Below are 26545 nucleotides of genomic sequence, written 5' to 3'. Positions count from 1 at the left end.
TAAACTACTTAACTTTTTGTCATGCTCCTTTAAGCTTTACTCTAAAAGGTGTGTATAACCTATTGAGGTGGAGCATTCCTGACCTTAAGATACATTCCATTTTTTAAAAGTTTTCAGAATTGGTTGAAAAAGATACTGTAGCACTATGAGAAAATACATACACACACAGACACTCACTCTTGTACATATACACTTAATATAGATTTGATCCTAAGAGGTACTGAGCACTAACCAGTACCATTAACTTTCCACATCCTGTAAATTTTGAAAATTTCTTAAGATAGAATTTTGCACATAATATTTCTTATGTAAATAAAAAAATAATTTCATGCGTTTACTATGACTTCGTTATACACGGTATTAAATTTATATTATAATAAACTGACACACATTTTCCATAATTTAACATTATTTTTTTATTGCTCTTTTTCCTAAACTAAAACCTTTGAATGTACTTGCTTCTCTGGTTGGCTGTAAACCAGGTATTTAAACAAAAATAAAGGGTTGCCAGTTTTGCCAGCTGGGGATGAGAACCCGGCTGGTGATATGCGGGTTCGTGAGGCAGTTAATCCAGTTTTTATGCTTATTTATTATTTTATGTAAAAAGAAGTTAAAAATCACATTTGGCTCTTTCTTTGTACCACTGTTTTGTTGCTGTTGTGGGAATGCAGCAAAAGGTTGCTCATACTTTTTATTATTATTAGGTAAAACCCCACATACAATACACTCCAGCTATTGGCCATGTGATAATGCCGTGTTCAGAAAATGAAAGGTTTTTTTCCTCCATTGCCATTTTCTAACTCATACATTCAGTCCACACCTCATCTTATGTGTAGTATATGTACCATTGTGTCACCGTTTTATTTAGTTAGCCTTTTTCTTGCAATGACAGCAAACACTAGAAATGACTGCATATGTGAAAAATTTGCCTTTCCTCTAAGTTAGAGAAAATGGTGATTAAAATATTCTAAACATCACAAATTGATATTCAGTTTTTCAGCAAATCGCTTGGAACACTCTCCTACTCATACAATATTTAATCTTAAAAAGCAAAAGTAATTTTAGTTCATTTGGTCACATATAGGAAATTAGTTTAATTTTACACTCTCCAAAATCTCACCCTTTCCTTGAAAGTATCAAATTCTGATATAATAAAGAATATCTGATGAGTCTCTGTGTTTTGGCATAAATAAATGTAATTTATTTATAAATGTATAAAATGCATGAGTTAATTTGTTAAAACTTACTATTCTTGATCTTAGTTCTATACATGCCCTTAGTAATATACATTTTCATCATAGTACTCCTAATCTTTAATGATAGTGAAGACTACGTATTCGAATATATACATTGACATGAGGCCATTGGAATTGCAATACTGACCCAGACCAGTGGTTCACCTGGTCTGTGTTCTGTCTCTTACCGTGGCCAGTATCAAATGCTTCAGAGGAAGGTGCAAGAAGCTCCGTTAGTTGACAGAGTTCTGGAATAACCTGGTCACAGGAAGAAACTTTCCCTAATTTTCAAAGATTAAAGGTTGCCTTGTGCCCTAAAGCATGAGGGTTTATTTCACTTCTGATTTTTTTTTCCTTTTTAAAAAATCCTGTCTAGTGTACCTTTGGATATTCTCATTATCCATATACATCCTCTTCTTTTTTGAATTCTGTTAAGCCTTTGGCCTCAGTGATCATTTGTGGCAATGAGTTCCACAAGCTAACTGTGTTTGTGCGAAATAGTATTCTTCTTTGAGTGATTGCTCATGTCCATTCGAATAGGTGTGTGCACATGCCATGTGCATGATCATCGGAAGTTTTTACCCTAGCGGTACTCTCCAGTCTGGGAAGTGTTGGAGGAGGACCTGGATTACCCTTCCACACCAGACATTTTTGAGACCGTACGGGACTTAATTGCCATGATGGCACTGACCCTGGCCTCCTATTCCTGTGCACTGGCTCAGGTGCAAGTGGTGCAAGAACTGGCTGCTGCACCTCTTCTGGCATTGGCATTGGCACTGATGGCAGCACCTCCTATCCAGCACTGGGACAAGCGCACCATGATGCGGCACCTTTCCCCATTGCCACGGTACTGCTCTTTGGCACTGTCAGGATACGCTCCTCCTTGGTCGGGCTCGGACTACTCATCGGAGTCAGAGGCAGAGTTGTACGTGTCCCGGCAGAGCTGGTACCAGTCAAGATCACCAATTGCCAGGGGAGTAGAGCTGCATTACTTTGTCCCTCAGAAGGGGTATGAGGACTTCTTCACCCACCCCCTCACCCGGGACCTTGGTGGTCGACACATCAAACCACAAGGAGCGGCAGGGGCAGCCGAGGCCCGCCCCTAAGAATAAAGATGCTAAGAAGCTGGACCTCTGGATGAAAAGTGTACTCGACTGGGGGGTTCCAGCTTCTAATTTCCAACCAGCAGTTGGTACTTAGCTGCTATGTGTACAACTCGTGGAATGCTCTCTCTAAATTTCAGGAGGTGCTTCTGTCAGAATCCTGACAGGAATTTGCTGCAGTCCTGGAAGAGGGCAGGGTGGTGGCTAGAACCTCCCTCCAGGCTGCTCTGCACTCCGCCAACTCGGCGGTGCTAACCATGGCTACGGGCATCACAGTGAGGCATAGCTCATGGTACAGGTCTCGGGACTCCCAGCGGAGATCCAGAACACCATACAGGACCTCCCATTTGACTGTGAGGGGCTGTTCACTGACAAGACAGACTCGAGACTGCACAGGCTCAAGGACTTGCGAGCAACCCTCAAGTCTCTGGGAATTCACACACAAGCACCCCAGAGAAAACCCTTCAAGCCTCATCCCCTCTCACAATTCTATCCAGGTCCCCCCAGGCAGGACTATAATCGAAGGAGGGGCAGAAACAACAGGAGGCGTCCCCCACAGTCCTCCGGCCAGTGTCGGCTCCTCCAAGCAGCCCCCTGGCTCTAAGCTGAATTTTTGAAGGTGTGCCCAGGGATGGAGTGCTGGCCTAAATCCTGGATTTTTGCCCTCCCTTTGTGAATAGTCTGTCCCACTTCTGCCATGCCTGGGCCCAGATTACTTCAGATTGCTGGGTCCTGAGCACAGTAGGGGTGGGATATTCTATCCAATTCTGTGCCCTCCCACCAGCCTTCCCCGTCCCTCTTCAGGGAGCCCTCTCATGAGCAACTTCTGCTACAGGAGGTGCAATCGTTCCTCGTGCTGGGAGCAATAGAGGAGGTTCTTCAGGAGTTCAGGGGTAGGGGGCTCTGCTCCCAATATTTCCTCATCCCGAAGGACAAGGGTGGGCTCAGGCCTATCCTGGATCTGTGAAACTTCAACATGTTCATAAGAAAGCTGAAGTTTCTTATGGTCTCTCTGGCCACCATCGTTCCTTCCCTGGATCTGGGGGACTGGTACGCCGCCCTCGACTTGAAGGGCGCGTACTTTCATATATCAATTATTCTGGCACACAGGAGATTCCTGAGATCCATAGTCAGCGGCCTGCACTATCGGTTCACTCTACTACCATTGGACTTTCAGCAGCCCCGCGCATGTTCACAAAATGCATGGCACTCGTGGCAGCCTTCCTGTGCAAACACCCGTACCTGGACGATTGACTTATCCAGGGCAATTCCCGAGTGCAAGTGCTGGAGCATGTTGCCCTGGCACGAACTATTTTCAGCAGGCTGGGGCTCATTCTGAATGTATCTAAGTCAGTGTTGGGCAACCTGCGGCCCATGTTGCTAGACAGTTTGTTTACATTTGCACAGCTGCCCACAGCTCCCAGTGGCCACGATTCGCCATTTCTGGCCAATGGGAGCTGTGGAAGTGGCTCAGGCTGCAGGGACGTGCTGGATGCTGCAAGGAGGAACTGCGTAAATGGCGGGTTGGCAGGGACCTATATACACCGCCACAAAGGCACCACTCCAGGGGGCTCCACCGCTCAGGGAAAAACTTGTGACAATCGTGCACACAGCGCGTGCACACAGCTATTAGAATGGACATGAGCAACACATCTCGAAGAACAACAGTTACGAAAGGTAGGTAACAGTCTTTACTCCATTTATCTGTTTCAGATTTGCTCCCTTTCAATTTCAGCATTCAACAATAGAGCAACTACATAAAGGTCTTCTAAAGTAGTACTGATATAATGCAGCCATTTCTGTTTGTCTTCATCACCTCTCACCTTGGCTATTGCAATTCCATTTTCGGTCCTCTCCCAAAAGGCTTAGGCCAGGGGTAGCCAGTCTGAGCCTGAGAAGGAGCCAGAATTTATCAATGTACATTGCCAAAGAGCAACAGTAATACGTCAGAAGGCCCTCAACAGCCCCGCTCCCAGCGCCTCCCACCCACCAGCAGCCCCGCCAATCAGCACCTCTCCCTCCCCACCCCACACCTCCCGATCAGCTGTTTCCTGGCATGTAGGAGGTTCTGGGGGGGAGAGGGAGGAGCGAGGGCATGGCAGGCTCACGGGAGGGTATGGGAAGGGGTGGAGTCGGGGCAGGGCCTGTGGCAGAGCCAGGGGTTGAGCAGTGAGCACCCCGTGGCACATTGGAAAGTTGGTGCCTGTAGTTCCAGCCCTGGAGTCTGTGCCTATACAAGGTGCCGCATATTAACTTCTGAAGAGCCGCATATGGCTCCGGAGCCACAGGTTGGCCACCCCTGGCTTAGGCCTTCAGACCCCAGCATGTGCAGATGCTGCTGGCTGCTTTGTCACAAGTACAAAGAAGTGCATCCCCATGCCCAAACAGTTATACTGGCTCCTTGTTCATTCCAAGGTCCCAGGTAAATTTGGCTTTCTCTTTTTTAAATAAACCTTTTTCCCCCTGTATCTCTGCATTGACTGTAACTGACCTCCGGGGCCTTATGTCTCTCTACTTCCATTCCAGTTCACTTCACTTATCTGACCACTCCTTTGGCTACTCAATACAGTTTTGTCGTTGTGAAATCCTTCTCCTTAGCAGCTGCTTTTGTCTTGAACAGCCTTCCGCTATCTCTGCATCTTTGTTATCAAGTCACAGAGGAAAACCTCTTATTTCCTTTACCTGTGTCTCTTAAATTATCTCTATAGTGTATTATTCAGGTCTATAATTTATTATATTGAACTCTTAAAAAGTTTTGGGTTATTGTTTATTTAAAAGATGCATTATGTATTTTGCCTCTTAAGTGTATCTGTCCTGAGTAAATATTTGTGCCCTGTGCACTTAAAATTAGTGCCTTTCATATGGAGGAATTCATATTATTAACTTCTAATTGTCACACAATTTTTAAGGTTCTTAGATGAGTAATTAAAGGAATTTGAACAAATCAGCACTTTTCAGGATGCCTGTATATATGTACATACACATTGTACCCCTCAACTGCATTGCTTTTAGGGCTTCTTTGTGGCCATGTTCCACTGTGATACCTTTCTCCATTTCATTATGAAAGCGTATTGAAATCAGCTTGTCTAGGTTGCTTATCTCCATTCTCTTGGGGGATATTGGGGTGAAGGGTTGTGGCATAAGAAGTCCTCTAGAGCCATAAACAGTGGAGACAAGCATATTTCAATGCACCAGAATCAGTTCTGGTGTTCTGTGCTTTGGACTGTGAAGGGAAGTGTAGCTGGGGGTCCAGCATATAAACAGCCTGCTAGGAAGCTATGCATACTTTAAAAGTATTAAAATGTTAGTCTTAGACTCTCCTGCTGCAGTTGGAGAGCCCAAGTGAGGAGAGGACATAGTTGGGGAGGAGGAGAGAGAGAACCCCTAAGACAGGAGTCAGAGAGGAGCTAAAGACAGCGCCGGTGGTTGATGGCCAGTAGATCAAGCTTCCCTTCCTCTCCTGAAATGGAGGGCCCTGTGATAGGATAATGGGGAAGGAATGGGGGAGAACGGGAAGGAAAAATGCACTGGTCACATTGATAACAACCTTCTCTGTTCTGTTTGTCTCAGACATTTATATAAATAACAATTGTGCTGTCACAGCACCATTTAGCATGAATAGAATTTCAACCAGGACTGGTTGGGCTCAATTTTGTAATAAGCAATAAACTTTGTAGGGTCAGTGTCTCTGTGTCCAATGTTTTGGGAATCTGTGCCCCATATTACAGCGTGGCAAGGTTGAAAGATATGTTAATACATGAAAACCTTCAATCTAAATGGATTGAAAAGATCGGTTTGAAACCCCATATGATTTATGCTTAGGTTTTTTTTTATTTGTATTTTAGGTATTAGAAGACAATGACTATGGTCGTGCAGTGGACTGGTGGGGCCTGGGAGTTGTCATGTATGAAATGATGTGTGGGAGATTACCATTCTACAACCAGGATCATGAGAAACTGTTTGAACTAATACTAATGGAGGACATAAAATTCCCTCGAACTCTCTCGTCAGATGCAAAGTCATTACTTTCGGGTCTCTTGATAAAAGATCCAAATAAACGGTGAGTGTAAAAGAACTCTGAGATATAATATAAATCTTAACTTCATTAAATTAGAAAAATGAAATTAATGTAATGAATAAGACAAAATTGTCTAGGCTAATGCTATCCTGGGCAGGTCGTGGGGGGTGGGAGGTATATATATAGAGAGAATGCATAACAACTGAGTGAGCTGCCATGATAAGGAGAGTTTGGCTACAGGGGGAAGAGTCCCAATGATTTAACAATTAGATAGTCACCCATTCTCCTAGAAAAGCAACTGACCGAATAAAGAAAAGCCAGTACACTTTACAAACATACCATAAATTTAGTCTAAATAAAAAAGTCCCCAGGGTAAAAATGCAGGCAAGAAGACGAGTAGCAGGGTGCAGGCTACCCAGTTTATTGCACTGAGTGCAAAGTGTATGATTACTTGCCTCATAGGCAGGTGGCATATGTGCATGTGTGGTGCAAGCAACTCATGGCCCTCAGGAACAGAGTACGGGCTCTTGAGGCCAGAGTGGCTGAACTGGAGGAGCGAAAGGAGACAGAGAGGTGCATAGAGGAGACTTTTAGGGATGTTGTAGAGCGGTCTCTCCTCCTGTCTGACCATCCCTGTTCTGTTAATGAGGACAAAAGTCTTGGGGCAGGAGAGCATCAAACTTGAGCAGAGGGAAACAATCCCATTGTTGGGATCCACCTTTGAGAGCATGTCATGATATCCTCTCACACTGAGGATATTCCTCCGGGGGCAGAGACTCCAGTTACTGGGAATAGACAGGCAGTAGTAGTAGTTGGGTTTGTAATGAGTGGGAGAACTGCATGGTGAATTGTCTGCTGGGTGCGAAGGTGAACTGATTTCACAAGACATCTAGGTAAACATACAGGTGGTGCTGGGGTGGAGCCAGTGCTTGTGGTACATGTAGGTACTAATGACACAGTGAAAAGTAGGAGAGAGGTCCTTGAGGCTCAATTTAGGCTGCTAGGTAAGAGATTAAAATTCAGGACATCCGTGGCAGCATTCTTTGCAGTTCTTCCAGTTCCACATGCAGGGCCAGTAGGACAGGCTGAACTGCATGATCTCAGTACGTGGATAAAACAACGGTGTGGGGAGGAGGGATTTAAGTGTATTATGAACTGGGGAACCTTCTGGGGAAGGACTAGGTTTTAAAGGAGGGATGGGCTCCACTTAAATCAAAATGGAAATCACTGCTGGCATGTAAAATTAAAAAGGATTGTAGAGGATTTTTTTAAACTAAGGGCTGGGAAGCTGACAGGTGTGAAGGAGCACATGATTTGGGCAGAGAGATCCCTTAGGGTTGAATTTTTAAAGTGGGGAACTCTATAGTCTAGTAAAGAGAATAGTAAAGGAGTTGGTAAAGTACAGGTAGGAGCTAGTGAGGAACAGTCAAATAAAACAGAGTCCCGTTTAAAAATAACACATGATGGCAAGCAACTGAATATTGACTAAATGTACAAGTGCTTATATGTATGTTAGAAGTTTAAATACTTAGACGGATGAACTAGAGTGCCCGACATTAAATGAGGCTTTGATACAACAGCATCATGGAAATTTGGTGAATGAGAATAATCAATGGGGCACAGAAATACCAGGGCCTAAAATATATAGGAGTGAACAGAGTAGATCACGCTGGTCGGGGGAGTGGTACTATATGTGAAAGAAAGCATAGAGTCAAATAAGGTAAAAATCTTAAATGAAACAATGTGTACCATAGAAAAGCTCTATGGATAGAAATCCCATTCTTGAATAATAAGAGTATAGCAATAGGAATACACTACTGACCACAGTGGTGACGATTTTGAAATGCTAAGAGAGATTAGAGAGGCTACAGAAGCAGAAAGTGCAGTAATAATGGGTGATTTCAACTATCCTCATATTGACTACCCAGTCCCTTGGCATGATGCAGAGAGAAAATTTCTAGACACTACAAATGACTGCTTTTTGGAGCAGCTAGTCCTGGAACCCATGAGGGGAGAGGCAATACTTGATTTAGTCCTAAGTGGAGCCCAGGTCCAAGAGGTAACTATAGCTGAACCTGTAGGTAGTAGTTCCCATAATGTAATTAAATTTATCATCCTTGTAGCAGTGAAAATACCAAAAAAGCCACCATGGTAACATTTAACTTTAAAAGGGGAACTACACAAAAATGAGGACTCGTTAGATGGAAATTAAAAGGAGCTGTCATAAAGGTTAAATTCCTATAAACAGCATGGGGAGTGTTTAAAAACTCCGTAATAGAGACTAAGACAAAGTGTATACCCCAAATCAAAAAAAGACAATAAGAGGACCAAAAGAATGCCACCATGGCTAAACAGCAGAGTAATGGTGCCCATTAGAGGTAAAAAGGGTTCCTTCTAAATTTGGAAGTCAAAACCTAGTGAGGATAATTGAAAGGAGTACAAACTCTGGCAAGTTAAGTATAAAAGTATTAATATCATAGGCCAAGAAAGAATTTGAGGAGCAGCTTGCTAAAGATGCACAAATTAACTGTAAGAGTTTTTTAAAGTACATCAGAAGCATGAAGTCTGACAAGCAGTCAGTGGTGCCACTAGGCGACAAAGGTGCTAAAGGAGCACTCAAAGAAGACAAGGCCATTGCAGAGAAGCTAAATGAATTCTTTGCATCGGTGTTCACTGCAAAGAATGTGGGGGAACTATCCACATCAGTGCTATTCTTTTTGGGAGACAAATCTGAAGTACTGTCCCACATTGATGTGTCAACAAGAAGAGGTTTTGGAACAAATTAAACCTTAATAAGTCACCAGGACCAGATGGTATTCACCCAAGAGTGCTGAAGGAACTCAAATACTAAATTGCAGAACTACTAACTACAACTAACTGTTACTAACTGTAGTATGTAACCTATTGCTGAAACAAGCCTGTCTACCCAATAACTGGAACTAATGTAATACCAATTTTTAAAGAGGGTTCCAGTGGTGATCCTGGCAGTTATTAGCCAGTCTGTTAGAATTTGTTGAAGGGGGTCAACAGTCATGTGGATAAAGGTGATCCTTTAGTACAATATACAATATGGTGTATTTGGATTTTTCAGAAAGCCTTTGACAAGATCTGTCACAAAAGGCTCTTAAGGAAACAAATCATGGGATAACAGGAAAGATCCTCTCATGGATCCTAACTGGTTAAACTAAAGGAAACAGAGGGTAGGAATAAATGATCAGTTTTCAGAATGGAGAGGTAAACAGCAAGGTCCCTCAAGGATCTGTATTGGGACCTGCATTGTTAGCATATTCATGGATGATCTGAAAAAGGGAATGAACATATTCAAGATAGTTAAGTCCAAAGCTGACTGCGAACAGTTACAAAGGGATATCAGAAAACTGGGTAACTGGGGAACAAAATAGCAGATGAAATTCAACATTGATTAGTATAAGGTAATGCACATTGGAAAATATAATCCCAACTTCACTTGTATAATAATAAATTATGTATAAAAGTATACATATGTATTAATTAGCTGTTACTACACCTCTACCTCAATATAACGCGGTCTCACCTATAAGACGGTAAGATTTTTTGGTTCCCGAGGACCGCGTTATATCTGGGTAGGGAGAGGAACCGCTCCCTGCCGCAGCTCACCTCCGCTCTGCCTCCGTCTCCGCCTCCTCCCATGAGTGCGCCACCGCTCCGCTTCTCCCTCCCTTCCAGGCTTGCCACACCAATCAGCTGTTTGGTGCAGGAGCGTGGGGATAGGAGGAGAAGCGGAGCAGCGGCGGCGTGCTCAGGGGAGGAGGCGAAGGCAGAGTGGAGGTGAGCTGGGGCCGGGAGCGGTTCCTCTGCGCCCCACCTCCCCAGCTCACCTCCGCTCTGCCTCCTCCCACAAGTGCGCCGCAGCTCCACAGCCTGGGAGGGGGAGAAGCGGAGCTGTGGCGTGCTCGTGGGAGGAGGCGGAGGCGAGCTGGGGCAGAGGGGCGCAGCAAGTAAGGGCGGGGGCTCAGAGGAACAGCTTGTGGTAACACGAATTCGGATAAAGATAGATTTTTTTTTTCCCTCATGTGCAAGACAGATGGGTGCACTTGGTAGTGCAAAATTCTTAAACATTAATCTGCCCCACCATAAAGTAGTGCTCATGTGTATACTGTTTTGAGCTCTTTATTTATGTGTGTGCGCATATAAAAGATACAACTTTGATAAATCGTAGGTACCCCCAAAGAAACACAAAACAAGGGATAAGGGATTGGGGAACATGTCTTATTTGGAGAGGTTTGGAAATGTAGTTAGTACATTTAGTTAAAAGAAGCCACAAAGGAAGACTCTATATTAATACTTGAGCAGCGTAAAAATAGAATGGAAAGGGAAATATCTTTAATTTATTGTTAATGGTGATCATACGAATGAGTAATGGACTGACCTAGAAAAAAATAGGTTAGAGTTCAGAAGTATTTATTTTGCCTCAGGATAGCCATGTGTGGGATCTACTTGAGGTTATCATTTTGAGCTCTTAAGGCTTGTGTGGATAGGTTTACACTATTGTTAGCCTTGCCCAAAGCAAAAGAAAATCCAGTTTGGATTGGAGGATGATTGCATTTTAATTTGTCAATTATCTGCTGATAATTTATCACACACATATTAAATTAATTCTTACTCATTTGCTCCCACCCCTTTCTAAATTTAATAACAAAAGAAATTCAAGACACAGAATCAAATCTGAAGTTTCAGCTAGTGCGCAAAGATTTATAAAGGATACAGCAGCAGAATAACCAGAAGGAATTTTTAAACTAAAGGCCCAGGCGAAATACTAATACCGTTATGTTATCCAAGTGGTAGGGACAGTTTTAGCTTATTGCAGTCATGGAAGGGAATTGGAGAGACCTTGTTCTACTTAGAAGAAAACAATAGATACAAATACAATAAAAAGAGTAGAGCCAAATAAACAGCCAAAGTCATAATTATGTGACGCCTATGTCTGAAATGTTAATGGAGGGCTACTTTGATAGCTTAAGCATTCTTCCAGTTGCTGATGTGGGCAAGATTTGAAAAAGACCCTTGAATTTTCTGTGGAGATTAAAAAGAAAAATTCTTCACTCCACACTTTTTTTTAAACCTTTTTTCATCATTAACACCTTAGATAAGTATGTCTGAGGGAACATGTGAAAATATCTCTGCTTTATATCTCTTGGTAGTATGAACTCTAGGTCATAGTAAGGTGTGTTTGATTTGAGACATGTATGTGGCGGTAGCAGAATGTATTCAATTCCAAGTAGCATGCAGGGTAACCTAGTGTTTTCTCTGTAAATTTGTGAAACATTACCGCCTGGAGTAGTTAATCCAGGTTAAGGTGCTCAATATTTTAAAAAAAAAAAAAAATCTGTTTCCAGGTTGTGTGTGTTAAGTATACATACCTAGATTTCAGTTGTTTTAATGTGAATCCTTTATGTGGTTGGTAATGTGAAAAAATGAAAATATAGCAGTTATGCATAGATATCTTTAATTTGAATTGATTGCAGAGTGAGGCTGTATGGTAGCTGGGTGGATATCTCCTTATTTTTGTCTCTTATTTTTAAATAAATATTTAATTCAGTAAATTAAAGTAATGTTTAATTCAGTATAGAGAATATCGTCTTGGACTAAAATAAATATTTGTTTGTATAGCAACATATGATGCTTTTTAATCTCCAAGCATGGTGTTCTTTCAAAAATACTAACTTTTAGAGTTGGAAAAAAATAGTTCCCTGTAATTCTTCTTTGCAGATAGTAGTATTTATGATAGAGCCATATTTACCAACCAACTTTGTTTGGGGTGTGGATGGTAGCCACTGACACACAGGGAGAGGGTTAACTGCAGCTTGGCTTCTCCTTGCACAGATGATCGCAAAAGATATTGAGAGGCCAGGCTGGTGACTGCAGGCCAGTCAGGTTCCTTAGTAGAGAGGCAGGAAACTCTGAATAATTGCTTGGGAAACAAAAAGGGAATGATGTGTTGGAATAAGGAGGACTCCATGCCCCAGTGGCTAAGGTGATGGTCCAGGCTTGGATTTTTCTGTTTCAATTTCTGGCAATATAAGACCAGTCTGTTTTGTTTGTGGGAATTGTTGCTCTTTGAGCACACTGAAATAATAAGCCTTAAAGAGAAACACAGATGGTTTGAAAGACTGCTCTGGGCTTTTTATTTTATTGTCTAATCCATCTGATGAAACACACTGCCTGTTTATACCACCTTCCTTACTAAGGTTTAACATTTGTCCTTTTTATTCTTGATTATTTTCTTATCTTTAGTTATTATAGAATTATAAGAGTTCAAGGCCAAAAGGGACCACCAGATCATCCAGTCTGACCTCTGGTATATAACAGGCCACTAAACATCACTCAGCCACCTCCACACCAAGCCCAACAATCAGAATTAGACCAAAGTGTTGCAGCCCTCAGGAAACTAAAATACTGTGTGCCACAGGTAAAGAGCTGGAGGGACCGAGGTGCACTAATGCCTGAGGCCCCTCAGTGTAAGTGACATAATCCTAGCAAGCGATTTGTGCCCCATGCAGAAGTAGGCGAAAAGCTCCCAAGGTCCCTGCCAATCTGACCCAGAGGAAATTCCTTCCCAACTCTGAATATGATAATCGGTTAGACCCTGAGCATGAAAGCAAAACTCAGCAGCCAAGTACCTGGGAGAGAGAATTCTCAAAACCACCTCAGAGCATAGGCTCATTCCATCCTCTATCCAATCTCCAGCTGTGGCCATCTCCAGTACTTCAGAGGAAGGAGACAGAGAGAATATACTGCTGGGAGGGAAGGAACATTCCCTTCCTCACGAAAGTTGGTAGACTGCTGACATGCTGAAAACTGAATTTATCTATTTAAAAAAAAAAAAGGCAGTGAAAGTGTAGGCTTCTCTTCAACTATCGTTCAAGGACACTGGACCTTGATTGGCACTGGTCTCATGGGGTACGACTACACTACGATAAAAGACCTATGGCAGAGCCGCAGCTGGCCGGGGTCAGCTGACTTGGGCTTGGGCTGTAGGACTATAAAATCGCAGTGTAGACATTCGGCTTGGGCTGGAGTCTGGGCTTTGAGACCCTCCCTCCTTGAAGGGTCTCAGATGTTTGCCTTCAGCAAAAACCCAAACCTCTATACTGCAGTTTTTTAGCCTCACAGCCCAAGCCTTGTTATTCCAAGTAATCTAATCTGGGCTAGCCATGGGTTTTTTACTGCAATGTAGACATATCTGTGGAGTGAATACTTCACTATCTTTGTGTCCCCTTGAGGTGGAGGGTCCAGATTCATAGATTTGCCCTATCTTTGTGCCTCAGTTTAGACTTAGAATGACTACTTCTGGGAATGAGAGAATAGTTCAGTCCTCAATGAATCCAAACAAAACAAGACTAGTAACAGTGTCATTTTTATGAAGGGATTTTTGTCCACTAGGAAGTGACCTGATAATCACCCAGCCCTTTTTAAATCGAAAACTCTTAATGGAACCGAGATTGGTTTGACAATGAGTTGGGTTTACTGATTGCTAGTTAGTTGAATAGGTTTGGATAAAATAAAAAAAAATATTTTGAATTTTTACGTAAAATCTGGTTTAGCCTTTGTTCTACATAGTCTTTTGATGTAAACAATCTCGCCAGTTATTGACACGTCTCTTTTTGGGGAGGGTTATTGAGAAAATGGTGTTGGAACACTTCCAGATGTATTTCTCAATCCCCACTAGTCTGGTTTGAGATGTCATTATAATACTAAGATAGAATTGAACTCTATTGTCCTCTTGTTGGATGCATATAAAGTGCACACTTTATAGCAGTGGTTCTCAAACTTTTTTTTTCATGGACCACTTGAAAATTGCTGAGGGTCTCGGCGGACCACTTAATGATCTTTCCAAATGTTGTTTGTACCGTTAGTTAAATATTGTAAAGCACTTTGGATAAAAGCACTATATATAAAAAAAAACCTTAATAATAATTAACGTTTTTTGTTCTACAGATAAAAACACACAGCTCATATTTTAATATCAGTAGTCTTTTATGTTTCTAATGCAATGGATGTGCCCTCTCTCCCCTTCTGCGTCAGCCACAGAGCTGAGCTGGGAAGCAGGGGGGGTCTCTCTCCCACCACAGAGCTGAGGCGGGGAAAGAGGGCCATCTCTCCCCGGCAGCCGCAGCCCTGGAGCTGGGGAAAGTCATCTCTTTCCCTGGCCACCACAGCCCTGCATGTCCCAAATTCCTCCTACCTCCTCTTCTCACTGCATGGCTCCATTAATTAGGTGGGTGGCCTTTCATTCTCTCATGTGCGGCCACCCAGGTGTGCACCTTAGAGGGAACTATCCATAGACCACCTGAATGGAGCTCACAGACCACTGTTTGAGAACCTCTGCTCTATAGTACATGTCTCAAGAACCTTTTCTTGTCTCATCTGAGGGACTAGGGAGGAGTGGGACAGGACTGCCTTAATGTGTCTTCTCTGTGCTGAAGAATACATGTATTAGTGGATATAAGAGGCACCGGTTGGTTATATGCCTCACTGTGAAATTTTCACTAATTCATGTTTCTTGCTGTCTCTTCCTGTGCGTAATGCAGAGACAGAATTTTCAAATTCTCAAAGAAACATAACCATTTGTTTTCCATCTAACACCTGTATATCAGTCACTTGACTATACATTCTAACTACTTGTCTGCTGTGCTGTCAGTATAGAACAGAGACAGACCACTACTAAAAATGGTTGTTTGGATCCAGCTCATTTTGGCATGATTTACAGTAGAACTTGACAGTTGTGAATACCAGAGTTACGAACTGACCAGTCAACCACACACCTCATTTGAAACCAGAAGTATGCAATCAGCAGCAGCAGACACAAATAAAAAAAGCAAGTACAGTACAGTGTTAAATGTAAATTACTAAAACAAGGGGGAAAGTTTAAAAAAAAGATTGGCAAGGTAAGAAAACTGTTTCTGTGCTTGTTTCATTTAAATTAAGATGATTAAAACCAGCATTTTTCTTCTGCTTAGTAAAATTTCAAAGCTGCATTAAGTCAATGTTCAATTGAAAACTTCTGAAAGAAGAACCATAACATTTTGTTCAGTTACGAACAACCGCTATTCCCGAGGTGTTCGTAACTCTGATGTTCTACTGTATCAATCTTGTGTACTCATAATTTAGAGAGCGTAACATATTATGCTTGTTCTTTGACTGACAGGTGATTTTCTCAAAAAGAAATTATAGTTAGTATGCTGTATAATTCAAAGTCCCCTGTTTGGCCACCATTTCTCTATATTTGAGGATATGGGGACAAATAATGAACAATTATTATTACCTTTCCCTTTCTGCATCCTCTCTTTTGGAGTGTATGCTAGCCCTTTGCCATTCTGGTCCACAGTCCTGAGGCTATATTTGAGCCAATACTTTACTATGTCTAGAACTTCAGAGAGCAGTGGTAGTTGGATGTGAATCTCACCACATTGATCCTTGCCTGGTCTCCAGACCAGAATACTGCAATGAGCTCCACTTGGAGTAACTTTTGAAGAGAAGTTGGATTTCAACTTGTACAGACTTACCTAGTAGACTCATTATGAGTATATTACATGGGTCTTCTGTAGTCTGCATTGGCTATCTGTTTACCTTTAGATGAAAATCAAGATATCACTTACTGTCCTTTAAGTTTCTGATGGTCTAGGAGCCAGTCTCCTCTCAGCCAGAGTAAGGAGGGCATGTCCCATTGCCTCACAATCACATTGCCTCAGTTCAGATCAGGTGGTTTGCTTTTGTTGGTGGCTCCCATGGTGTCATTGTTTTAGACCATTGGCTAGGCATTCTTATTTGAGGGCTCTACTCGTGGAACTCACTCCTGATGGTTTGCCAGAGTCTGGGTTTGGCAAGCTTCAGGCCACAATGAGTGGTGTGGATATTTAGAGCAGCCTTTAAATAACCTCCTCAGGCTACGATGTATTAATTTATGCTTAATTATCTCATATTCTGACTATTTTATGGTAAATAGTTAATGGTTACAAAATCCTGATGCTACAGCAATGGGCACTGTATAAAAATACATAAATAATGCATGAATTGTTGTTGATTCATTTTGGTGCCTCACACTTCCCCTGTAAATTTGTATAGTGATTTTTTTTTTTTCAATACTGTCAGACTCCTTGGCCTTTCATTAAAACTAAAGTAAGCTCAGTTATAGAGTTGGTGATTTGTGGATGAAGCTTGACATATACAGTAATGAACAATTCAGTGGGAATAACTGAATAGCCTATCTGTCAAATGGAGCACTGTGTCAAATATCTTTATTATGAGCTCTATTGTCGTGGTCACCTGAATGTAGCATTTCCTACTGAAAAGGGACAGAATTGTATCTAAATATTCATGACCAAACTGCTAATCTCCCAACAATTATGATAAATGAGTCTCATTTTAGGAACAACATTTGTATAATGTGTAATCTTTTTTTCTCTCCTTAGCCTTGGTGGAGGCCCAGATGATGCAAAAGAAATTATGCGGCATAGTTTCTTTGTTGGAGTAAACTGGCAAGATGTATACGATAAAAAGGTAGGTCTCATATGGCATGGAATAGTCTGGTTTCTGCGTGATAATCAATTGAAACGATTACTGAACTTCTAGTTTCTAAAATTATACATAAATTACTTTGCCACTTTTTGATATTATAGTATACTAATAGCCAGTTTACTTATTTATAGTTTTAATATACTACTACTAACTTGGAAATAGTCTAAATACAAAGTATGCCAAAAATAAACTATTATCACTTAAGATTTTCCTTTAATTGTTTAAATGTTCAAGTCCTGTGTGTGTCCGTCCGTTCCCCCCTTCCCCAACACACTCCAATAACCAATAGCCAATAACTTTAACCAAAAAATGGTGGAGGAAAAAATGTCAGTGACGATGTGTAAGAAAGTATGAACACTGTGTTTCTGAATTGAATCTCATTTTCTTTCAACTCCATACACAGGCAAAGAAGTATTATTTAATGATATGTATTTATTTGGAGCCAGTAGTTATATTATGTATTGTTGTTTTTCCTTTTTTAGGACCACATTATGTTGTTAACAGAAACTGTATTCAAAATTGGACCATTTTAATTATGAAACTTTTAAAAAATTGTATCTGTTTTTTATTCGAAAAAGACTGTCATCATTTAAATATTGAATCCTTCTTGAAAAGGATAGACGGCAAGTAGGCATTTTCTGATGTCTTTGTACCCAGCAGAAGCCTTTCTTTGAGATGGGTTGTAAAAGAGAGTCTAACAAAACTAGTGTGGCATTAAAATACTGAGCCAAAATCACTCATGATGTAAGTGGTACAACTTGATTAACGTCAATGACATCACACATGTTTACTCTAGTGAGTTAATTTGGCTCACTGTGTATAATTCTATGCCTGTTACTGTGATCCTGGACATTTCTCAGATGATTTCTGGAAAGAAGGTGGTTAGTTTATTTTCCCTCTGGAAGTGAAAATGAGTTTGATTTAAGCTGTTTTATAAACTGACTGTGTAGATAGACATTTTTGTAGTATTTGGGGTAACTTATGTATTGTTACAGGTCCTTGGTATTCTGACAGGATCATCTGGCATCTCTGCCAACTAATCTACCTGCCAAATAAGTCTCATCTTTTATAAGTTACATTGTCTTTCTGATTTGTTTTTGCTCAAATGAAGGGAGGATCAAAACCACATGCAGGGACAGAACATGTTTGTGCTGCTGTGACATACTTTTCACTTGTTGGTGTGTTAGAATTTGAAAACTAGAATTTGTGATTGGAGTGGTATTTCTCTGGCAAATAAGAAAACCTGAACAAGAACCTGAGAGATATTAGGACTAACACTGTGCTATATCTTGCTATGTCTCTTTTCATGGGTTACTATAATATAGAGCTCTTTTTCCCCCTACTTTATGCTGGCTTGGCAAGTTTTGGTTTGTTATTTACCATTTTTATGTTACAAATTCATATTTCCTCAAAGCTGATTGCAAGTTCTTCTTTGAGTGATTGCTCATGTGTATTCCACAATATGTGTGCGTGCTCGCCACATGCACCGGTGCCGGAAGTTTTTCCCCTAGCAGTACCTGTAGGGGGGAGCGCCCCCCCGCGACCCCTGGAGCGGCACCTGCCTGGCGCAGTATAAGGGGGGCTGCGCTCCCCCCACCCTCAGTTCCTTCTTGCCGCCAGTGAAGGTGCATCGGAACTGCTCAGCTCCAGCTTTGCTGCAGCTCGTTCCCAGAACTCTTCGTTTGTTCAGTACTACCCGTAGTCGGTTAGGTAATTCAGTTAGTTTAGTTAGTCATTGAGCCCGGGCCGGGGCATGCCAAGGAGCGACCCACACGCGGATTGTCTTTGCTGCTTGGGAGAAACCCATGTCAGCGAAAGGTGCAAAGTGCAAGTCTTTCAAGCTCCGGACTAAAAAAGAAAGGGACATTAGGCTCCGGGCCATCCTGATGGAGTTGGCGCTGGAGCAGGCCTCTCCGGATGTCCAGATGCCATCTACGTCCAAAGCCCTCCAGGCAGCCAGAGACGTCGTGTCCATGCCTGTGTCGGAGCTCCGCCGATGTCGGCCCCATGTTCCAGAGGCAAGCCGCTGCTGGGATCACCGCAGTCACCACCGGCCCGGTACTGGTCTCGATCGAGCGAATGTTCCCGACACCACTCACTGCCCAGCGACTGTTCAGGGCTCAGTCCATGTAGATCGCCCTTGATGCCTGCAAGACTGTCCGGATGGGTGCCATCCGACCATGACTCCTGGCACCGCTCGTCTTCGTGAAGTGAATATCGAGGGGATGTGGTGGACATCGCCAACGGTCCTAGTCTTGCAGGAGATACCGCAGTCGGTTGCAGCATGATTGTCGACGCCGTTCCTGCTTGGACTCCCGTTCCAAGTCTCCCCCAAGGCACTGTAGCCCCGATTGCCGACGTGGGTACACCTGTCGAGGCTGTTCGCAGAGCAGCTACTACCGTCGGTGCGGTCCCGTGGCCAACGTAGATCCCGGCACCGCTGATACTCCCAGTCCAGAGGCAGCAGCGGATTATACGCCAGCCTGGCCTCCCCTCACCGCCGCCCATGTACAGGCCAAGCTAGCTAGCCCGAACAGCTGGCCCCGCCGGTGCCTCAGCAAGCGTAATGGCACCAAGCGTCGTGGCCGGCCCAGTGGTACCAGTGGGCACCGTGGCCTCTGGTGCAGCCCCTGGTGGGAGCTCACTCGATGGCCGGGGCCTCGGAAGCACCGTTGGCATCCATCTTTAGACTGCCAGAAAAAAGGCTCACTCAGTACCGTGCCTGGAGTCTGACTAGGTGATGGATCCTCCAGTGCTGGACGACACCCAAAGCACCGCACCGGCCTGGCCCCGTCTGGAGGAGCTGATTGTGACCCTGCCCCCCTCCGTCCCGCAGGAGGACTACCGGGGCCACCAAGACCTCCTAAAAAGGGTGGCAGCAAGCCTCCATCTCCAGGCTGAGGAGATGGAAGAGCCCTCAGACTCCCTGTTCAATGATCTTTCCCCTTCAGCACTGGGCAGGGTGGCCTTCCCACTTCATGAAGGGGTGGCAAGAATTTCAAATGCCCTGTGGCAAACACCCTCCTCGTTGGCTCCCATCTCTAAAAAGGAGGAGTGCAAGTACTTTGTACCCCTGAAGGGACATGAGTATCTGTATACCCACCCAGTGCCCAACTCCTTGGTGGGTGAGTCGGTCAACCACAGGGATCAGCAGGGGAAACCAGCCCCGACCCCCAAGAACAAAGACTCTCAGAGGCTGGATGCTTTCGGGAGAAAAGTTTATTTGTCGTCAAGCTTTCAGCTACGAGTAGCAAACTGTCAGGCTCTCCTGGATTCCTATGAGTTTAATCTCTGGGAATCCCTCTCCAAGTTTGAGGACTCCCTCCGGGAGCGTGATAAGGAGTTTAAGGTGTTCATGGAGGAAGGGGCCGCAGCCGCAAGGGCATCCCTGCAGGCCGCTTCGGATGCAGCGGACACGGCCGCACGGTCCATGGCCTCAGCTGTTTCCATGAGATGGGCATCATGGCTTCTGCTCTCTGGGCTCTCCAACGACGCGCAGTTGTCTATGCAGGATCTCCCTTTCGACTGGAAGGCTCTGTTTGCTGAGGAAACAGACAAAGGCTGCATGGCATGAAAGACTCCCGCACGACCCTCCAGACCTTGGGCCTCTGTGTCCCTCCTCAGGCAAAACCCAAGTTCAAGCTATAGCAGGCTCCCGCCCAGGCTGCCCTCCCAAAGTACAAGGCTGCCAACAAAAAGCAGTGGGACTATAGAAAGCGCCCGCAACAGCAATACTGGCCTGCCCCCGAGCCTGGGTCTTCTAAGGTCAATCAGATGGGCAAAAGGCGTTTTTGACGATACGCTTGGGGGTACCCCGCCAGTTCTCATCAGGGACCTACCCCCAATAAAGCTTCCTTTCTCCAATCGGTTGTGTTCTTTCCTCCTGGAATGGTCGCGGCTCACCTCGGACCGATGGGTCCTCAGCCCCATCTCCCGAGGTTACACCATTCGGTTTACCTCCTCCCCACCCAACCGCCCTCTGCCCCTGTCCCTCCTGGGGGACCCCTCTCTCAAGGCTCAGCTCGAGCAGGAGGTGGGGCGGCTCCTGGATCTGGGAGCTATAGAGGCGGTGCCCAAGGAGTTTCTGGGCAAGGGGTATTACTCCCAGTATTTCCTTATCCTGAAGGCCAAAGGGGGGCTCAGGCCCATCATGGACCTGCAAGGCCTGAACCACTGCATGGTTTCCCTGGCCTCCATCATCCCCTCCCTGGATCCCAGGGACTGGTACGCTGCCTTCGATCTACAGGACGCATCCACATCCACATATTCGAGGGGCACAGACACTTTCTCCGTTTCATGGTGAGCCCAGATTCACTACCAATTCACGGTCCTCCCGTTTGGTCTGTCCACTGCCCTCAGGGTCTTTACAAAGTGTATGGCGGTGGTAGTGCCCTACCTCAGACGCCAGGGGGTCCAGATATTCCCATATCTGGATGACTGGCTAGTCAAAGGCACCTCCCGGTTGTGGGGGGGGATCATGTGGTGCTCCTCCTGTCCACATGTACTACCCTGGGCCTGTTGATAAACAACGTGAAGTCCACGTTAGTCCCAGTCCAACGCATAGAGTTTATCGGGGCACTACTGGACGCAATGTTGGCCAGGGCCCCTCTCCCACCAGACAGGTTTGAGACCCTGAAAGCGCTCATTGACTCGGTTACAAGGTTCCTGCTGACGACAGCCAGGGCTTGCATGCAACTGCTGGATCACATGTCTGCGTGCACATATGTGGTCCATCACGCCAGACTCAGAATGAGGCCCCTCCAGCTCTGGCTGGCCTCGCAGTTATCCCAGGCCACGGACAGAATGGACAAAGTCCTCACTGTGCTGAACTCGGTGATCACCTCCCTGCGATGGTGGTCTGCCCCAAACAACATGCTCCAAGGGGTCCCGTTCAGGTACAGGGACGCTTCGGACCTGGGTTGGGGGGCCCATGTGGGGAACTTTCGGATCCAAGACCTGCGGTCTCTACAAGACCTACCCCTTCATATAAATGTCAAGGAACTCAGGGTGATGTAACTGGCATGTATGGCCTTCCGCTTGCACCTGGAGGGCATGTAGTCAGGGTCCTCACGGACAACATGGCCTCGATGTTCTATATCAACAGGCAAGGCGGGGCCCAATCCTCTGCCCTCTCCCATGAAGCCCTCAGTCTGTGGGACTTCTGTATAGCCCATGACATCTAGCTAAAAGCCTTCCACCTGTTGGGCATGCGGAATGTGAGGGTGGATCGCATAAGCAGGGATTTTTCCTCTCAGCACGAGTGGTCTCTACACCCGGAAGTGGCTCACCAGCTCTTCCGAAGGTGGGGTACTCCCCAGGTGGACTTATTTGCGACCCGGCAGAACTGACGATAATGCTGGTTCTGCTCCAGGGGTGGGGCCTAGGGAGGGGCACCATCTCCGATGCCTTTACCCTGTCCTGGTCAGGCCAGCTCCTCTGTGCCTTTCCCCCGTTCCCTCTGATCAGCAGGGCCCTGGAGAAGATAAAGACAGACAAAGCCAGGGTCCTCCTCGTTGCCCTGGTGTGGCCCAGGCAGCACTGGTACAGGACCCTCTCTGGGTTGGTGGTAGCTCCGCCATGGCAGGACGTTTTTCTGCCAGTCCTCTGTCGCAAGCTTCACGTGACTAGTGAGGAACGCTGTCTCTACACGCTCGACGTGAAGTGAGCTCTGGCTTTCTACCTCGAGCGGACCAAGCTGTTCAGAAAGTCTTGGCAACTGTTCGTCACCTTGGCTGAGTGTGCGAAAGGTCAGCCGATTTCCACTCAGCGGCTTTCTAAGCGGATCACTTTGTGCATCCGTTCCTGTTATGAGCTGGCCCCGCCACCCATTGTGAGGGCACACTTGACTCGGGCGCAGGCCTCGTTGGCTGCCTTCGTGGCCCATGTCCCCATCCAGGACATTTGTAGGGCTGCCACGTGGTCTTCGGTTCACATGTTCACCTTGCACTATGCAATCATCTCCCAGGCCAGGGATGATGCTGGGTTCAGCAGAGCGGTACTCTGTCCCAAGAACTCGTGAGCTGCTACCCACCTCCAACAAATGTAGCTTGGAATCACCTATTGTGGAATACACATGAGCAATCACTCGAAGAAGAAAAGACAGTTACCTTTTCCATAACTGGTGTTCTTCGAGATGTGTTGCTCATGTCTATTCCACATCCCACCATCCTTCCCCTCTGTCAAAGTTGTCTGGCAAGAAGGAACTGAGGGTGGGCAGGCGCTGCTCCAGGGGGGTACTGCTAGGGGAAAAACTTCCAGCACCGGTACACGTGGCGAGCACGCACACCAAATGTGGAAAAGACATGAGCAACACATCTCGAAGAACACCAGTTATGGAAAAGGTAACTGTCTTTTATTTGCTGCCACAAGAATATCTGAACCTTAATGATGGTGTTACTGTCAGTCAACCATAATATTGCAAGAACTTTTCCAATGATCATTAGAACAAATAAGTTTATCAAGTGATGTAATGTGCTCAGGTATTTTAAGACAAAATCTCCTTCGCTTTTAAGGCAAATTTCGGTAGCCCCAGCAAGAGTATAGTTAAAAATATGCTAGAGAAAATGTAATATGGGGACCCTCAAGGGAATTGGTTTTTTAACATTTAAGTTAAAACTATTTGTGTTGCAAAATATATAAAGGCATAAATACAAGGGCGCTGTGAGTGGGGAAACAAGGGGAAAATGCTGCCAAACGAACTTCAAGGGTCTTTCTCAACTAAAAAAGAAAAATCAAATTTAAGGACAATGGGCTTGATTCTGCATGGCACTGAGCACTCTGGCCCTGATTCTAGGGTGACCAGATGTCCTGATTTTATAGGGACAGTCCCGATATTTGGGGCTTTTTCTTATATAGGCACCTATTACCCCCCACCCCCTGTCCCGATTTACCACATTTGCCATCTGGTCACCTTACCTGATCCAGACACACAGTTATGCATGTGCTTAACTTTAAGCATGTGCTTCAGTTCGTTGCAAGCCAATGAGACAGTGCTTCTCTATCAGGACCTGATCCTGCACCCATTGAAATCACTGCAAGTATTTCGATTCAGAGGCGGTGGAAGCTTGCTTTGAATGGGGATTGGGTGGGTGGAGATGCATAGTAAAACCTAAATATACGAAGCGCCAAACTAGGCATGGGAAGCGGGGAGAGTCAGGGAGAGCGGGAAGAAGTCAGATGTCTATGTAAGTCAGGGTAGATGTCCTGCTTGTAGAGTGGGGGAAGTCCTGTATGTTAAGGCTAGGAAGGGGAGCAGGGTAGGTGCCCTGCAGGGGGAGTTGTGGTGTTAGGAGTAGTAAGGGGAGTGTGAGGTGATGCTCTGCATGAGAAAATGTAATATGGGGCACCCTCAAGGGAATTGGGGGGAGCTGAGGCTCCTAGGCCTGATCTTGGATGTTGCTACAGCCACTCCAGCCCCTCTGAGTCTCACTCCCGCCTTGCCTGAGTGCATGAAACAACTTGCTTATGAATGAAACGTGGGGGCCAGGGTGGAAACGTAGCTCAGACCCCACAATATTTCCATTTTGGTGGGTGTTAGCTGCCGCTGCCCCTGGGAGTTGGATTGGGCCCCTCAGTAGGGTCTTAAAATAGGAGTGATCCTAAGCATTGTTTACCATTTCCATGACTGTATTGAGAAATTAAACCTGCTGATATGAGAAATGAAAATCGCTTAACTGAACAATTAAAAGAGGATCCCCATAGTTACAATACCTGCATGTGATGGATGTGTTAGGCACGATGATGCCAGGGGAAAAACAGAATCCTAAGCACATAAAATGTGTTTGTTTTACTTCAGCACTATCTTACTGGTTGTACTGGAAGGACTTCTCCTAAATGTATGACCACTTCCTCATTTTTGGGCTAGTGGAAAACAAAGAAGCATGTGCTTTTGTATATGTGTGCACTCTACACTAATGCATCTAACTGGACATTTTTATTAGAAAAATGTGCATCTCTTCTTGTTCACCAGACTTCAGTCTATTGTTACTAGAAACAAGATTATTTAACCTAAACCCTAAAGTTGATAAATGTTTCATAACAATAGGACACTACCTTGTCTGCAACAGATAGTAGCTCTGGCTGACCAACAGATGCAAATGAATGGTCAGCTGTCTGATACTGCTGTCTAATTGGATCAGTTTGTTGACATTAACTGAATAATAATAATGTGCTGTAAAGTAGGCAAGAGCAGAGAAAGTCCTTGTTCTGAAATGAAAATTGGATAATATTTATCCATTTTGTTCTGATGGATCTATTTTTTGGCAGAAAAAAAAATCATGAAGGCAAAGGAAAGAGAATGACCTTGCCAGGCACTTCCTATGATCATCTCAATCCCGATGGGGTTGATTACTGCATTTTTTTTTTTTTTTTTTTTTTACTGTGTATGAGACTGAGAAACTAAATAGGTTGGCACAGTCTTATATTAGTCTTCTTTTTAGACATAAATGAATGTTGAATTTTCTCTGACTCCTTTAAGACCTTTTTTTGGAGTATTTATATTTTTATTTAGGCTAGAAGAAAATGTAATTTTTAAATTGTCAAATGTTGTTCCAGGGCCTCTGATTCAAGAGAGCGCTTAAGCATGTGCTGAACTCCTATTGCTTAGTACATACTTAAAGGCTTCAATTGAATCAGGGTTTAAGGAAGGGAGGTCGGAGTGGGAGAATTCCCACAGCTCTCTTTAGGCAATTCCTGTTTGAGAGTCATACTTCAGTATAATTGCCTGCAACATCATCATCAAACGTTGCAAAATAGATCTTCTCAATTCTCTTTTTTGTTGCTTCTGTGCAAAGTAGTAAAAGGATCAGAAAATGGTTAACCAGTCTGATCTTTTCATTGAATTTCCAATGGTATTTAAATTATATGCACAAAACCTACTTATTAGCAAAATAATGCCAGCTGATGGAATTTACATGACATAAAGAAACCACAAAAAGCAATTTTGGATTCTTATGGATGTTGGTTTTAATAAGTCATGGAGGTTCCAATCGCTTTTTGCCCATTTTATCAACTGTTTAAAAAACAAAACAAAAGCTTTATGGTCACTAAAGGAAAACCAACATTTTAAAGGACACACTGACAATGTATTTTTCAAAATGTTAAAATATCACTATGATAATCCATTGGAAACTTTAAGCTGAAATCTTGTTCTTTACCAAAACACTTTCCCTCCATTGCATTCATACACTGTTTTGCTATTGAAAGTTTGCTCAGATTGGTATTGAGCTGTTAGCATTTATTTACTTTTTTAAGGAGCACTGAAAAATTTGTTTTGGAAAGAACACAAGAGAACTACACAGTCTTTGCAGATATATGTAAGGAAAAACAGCAAAAAGGTAGGTCAAATTTTGGGGCTACCAACTTTGACAGTGTCCCTTTTAAAATGTATTGGTGTATTGCTATGTACAATGATTTGGCTAATGAGTTCCAATCTGTGTGAGAACATCACATACCTAAACTGTTTGGAATCTTCATTGATCATTTAGTCCAAACCGTTTCATAAATGGTGAATACATATGTGAATTGTGAAAAATACTTTCAAAAGTTATGGATGAGCGCACTTGTGATAGAATGAGAGTGAATGTTAGTATTTCTAGAGGTATGCTCTCACCATTTTCTTTACACAGTTTGAT

The 26545-nt window shown here is 44.0% G+C and overlaps 1 protein-coding gene across 5 annotated transcripts in view; it reads left to right on the top strand.

Moving 5' to 3' along the window:
* The window catches only part of AKT3 (AKT serine/threonine kinase 3), a 258369-nt gene that overhangs the window by 212072 nt on the left and 19752 nt on the right, over positions 1 to 26545 (top strand). For all 5 annotated transcript variants that reach the window (XM_074948930.1, XM_074948931.1, XM_074948932.1 and 2 more), the window contains 2 exons: positions 6184 to 6398; positions 16808 to 16895. In XM_074948930.1, coding sequence (XP_074805031.1) covers positions 6184 to 6398; positions 16808 to 16895 — 303 coding nt within the window. The remainder of the gene's footprint in view (positions 1 to 6183; positions 6399 to 16807; positions 16896 to 26545) is intronic.

The sequence above is a fragment of the Natator depressus genome, chromosome 3, assembly GCF_965152275.1.
Source record: "Natator depressus isolate rNatDep1 chromosome 3, rNatDep2.hap1, whole genome shotgun sequence".
NCBI classification, from domain to species: domain Eukaryota; kingdom Metazoa; phylum Chordata; order Testudines; family Cheloniidae; genus Natator; species Natator depressus.
The sequence above is the reverse complement of the archived record's forward strand: the minus strand, read 5'-3'. Positions and strand labels throughout refer to the sequence as shown.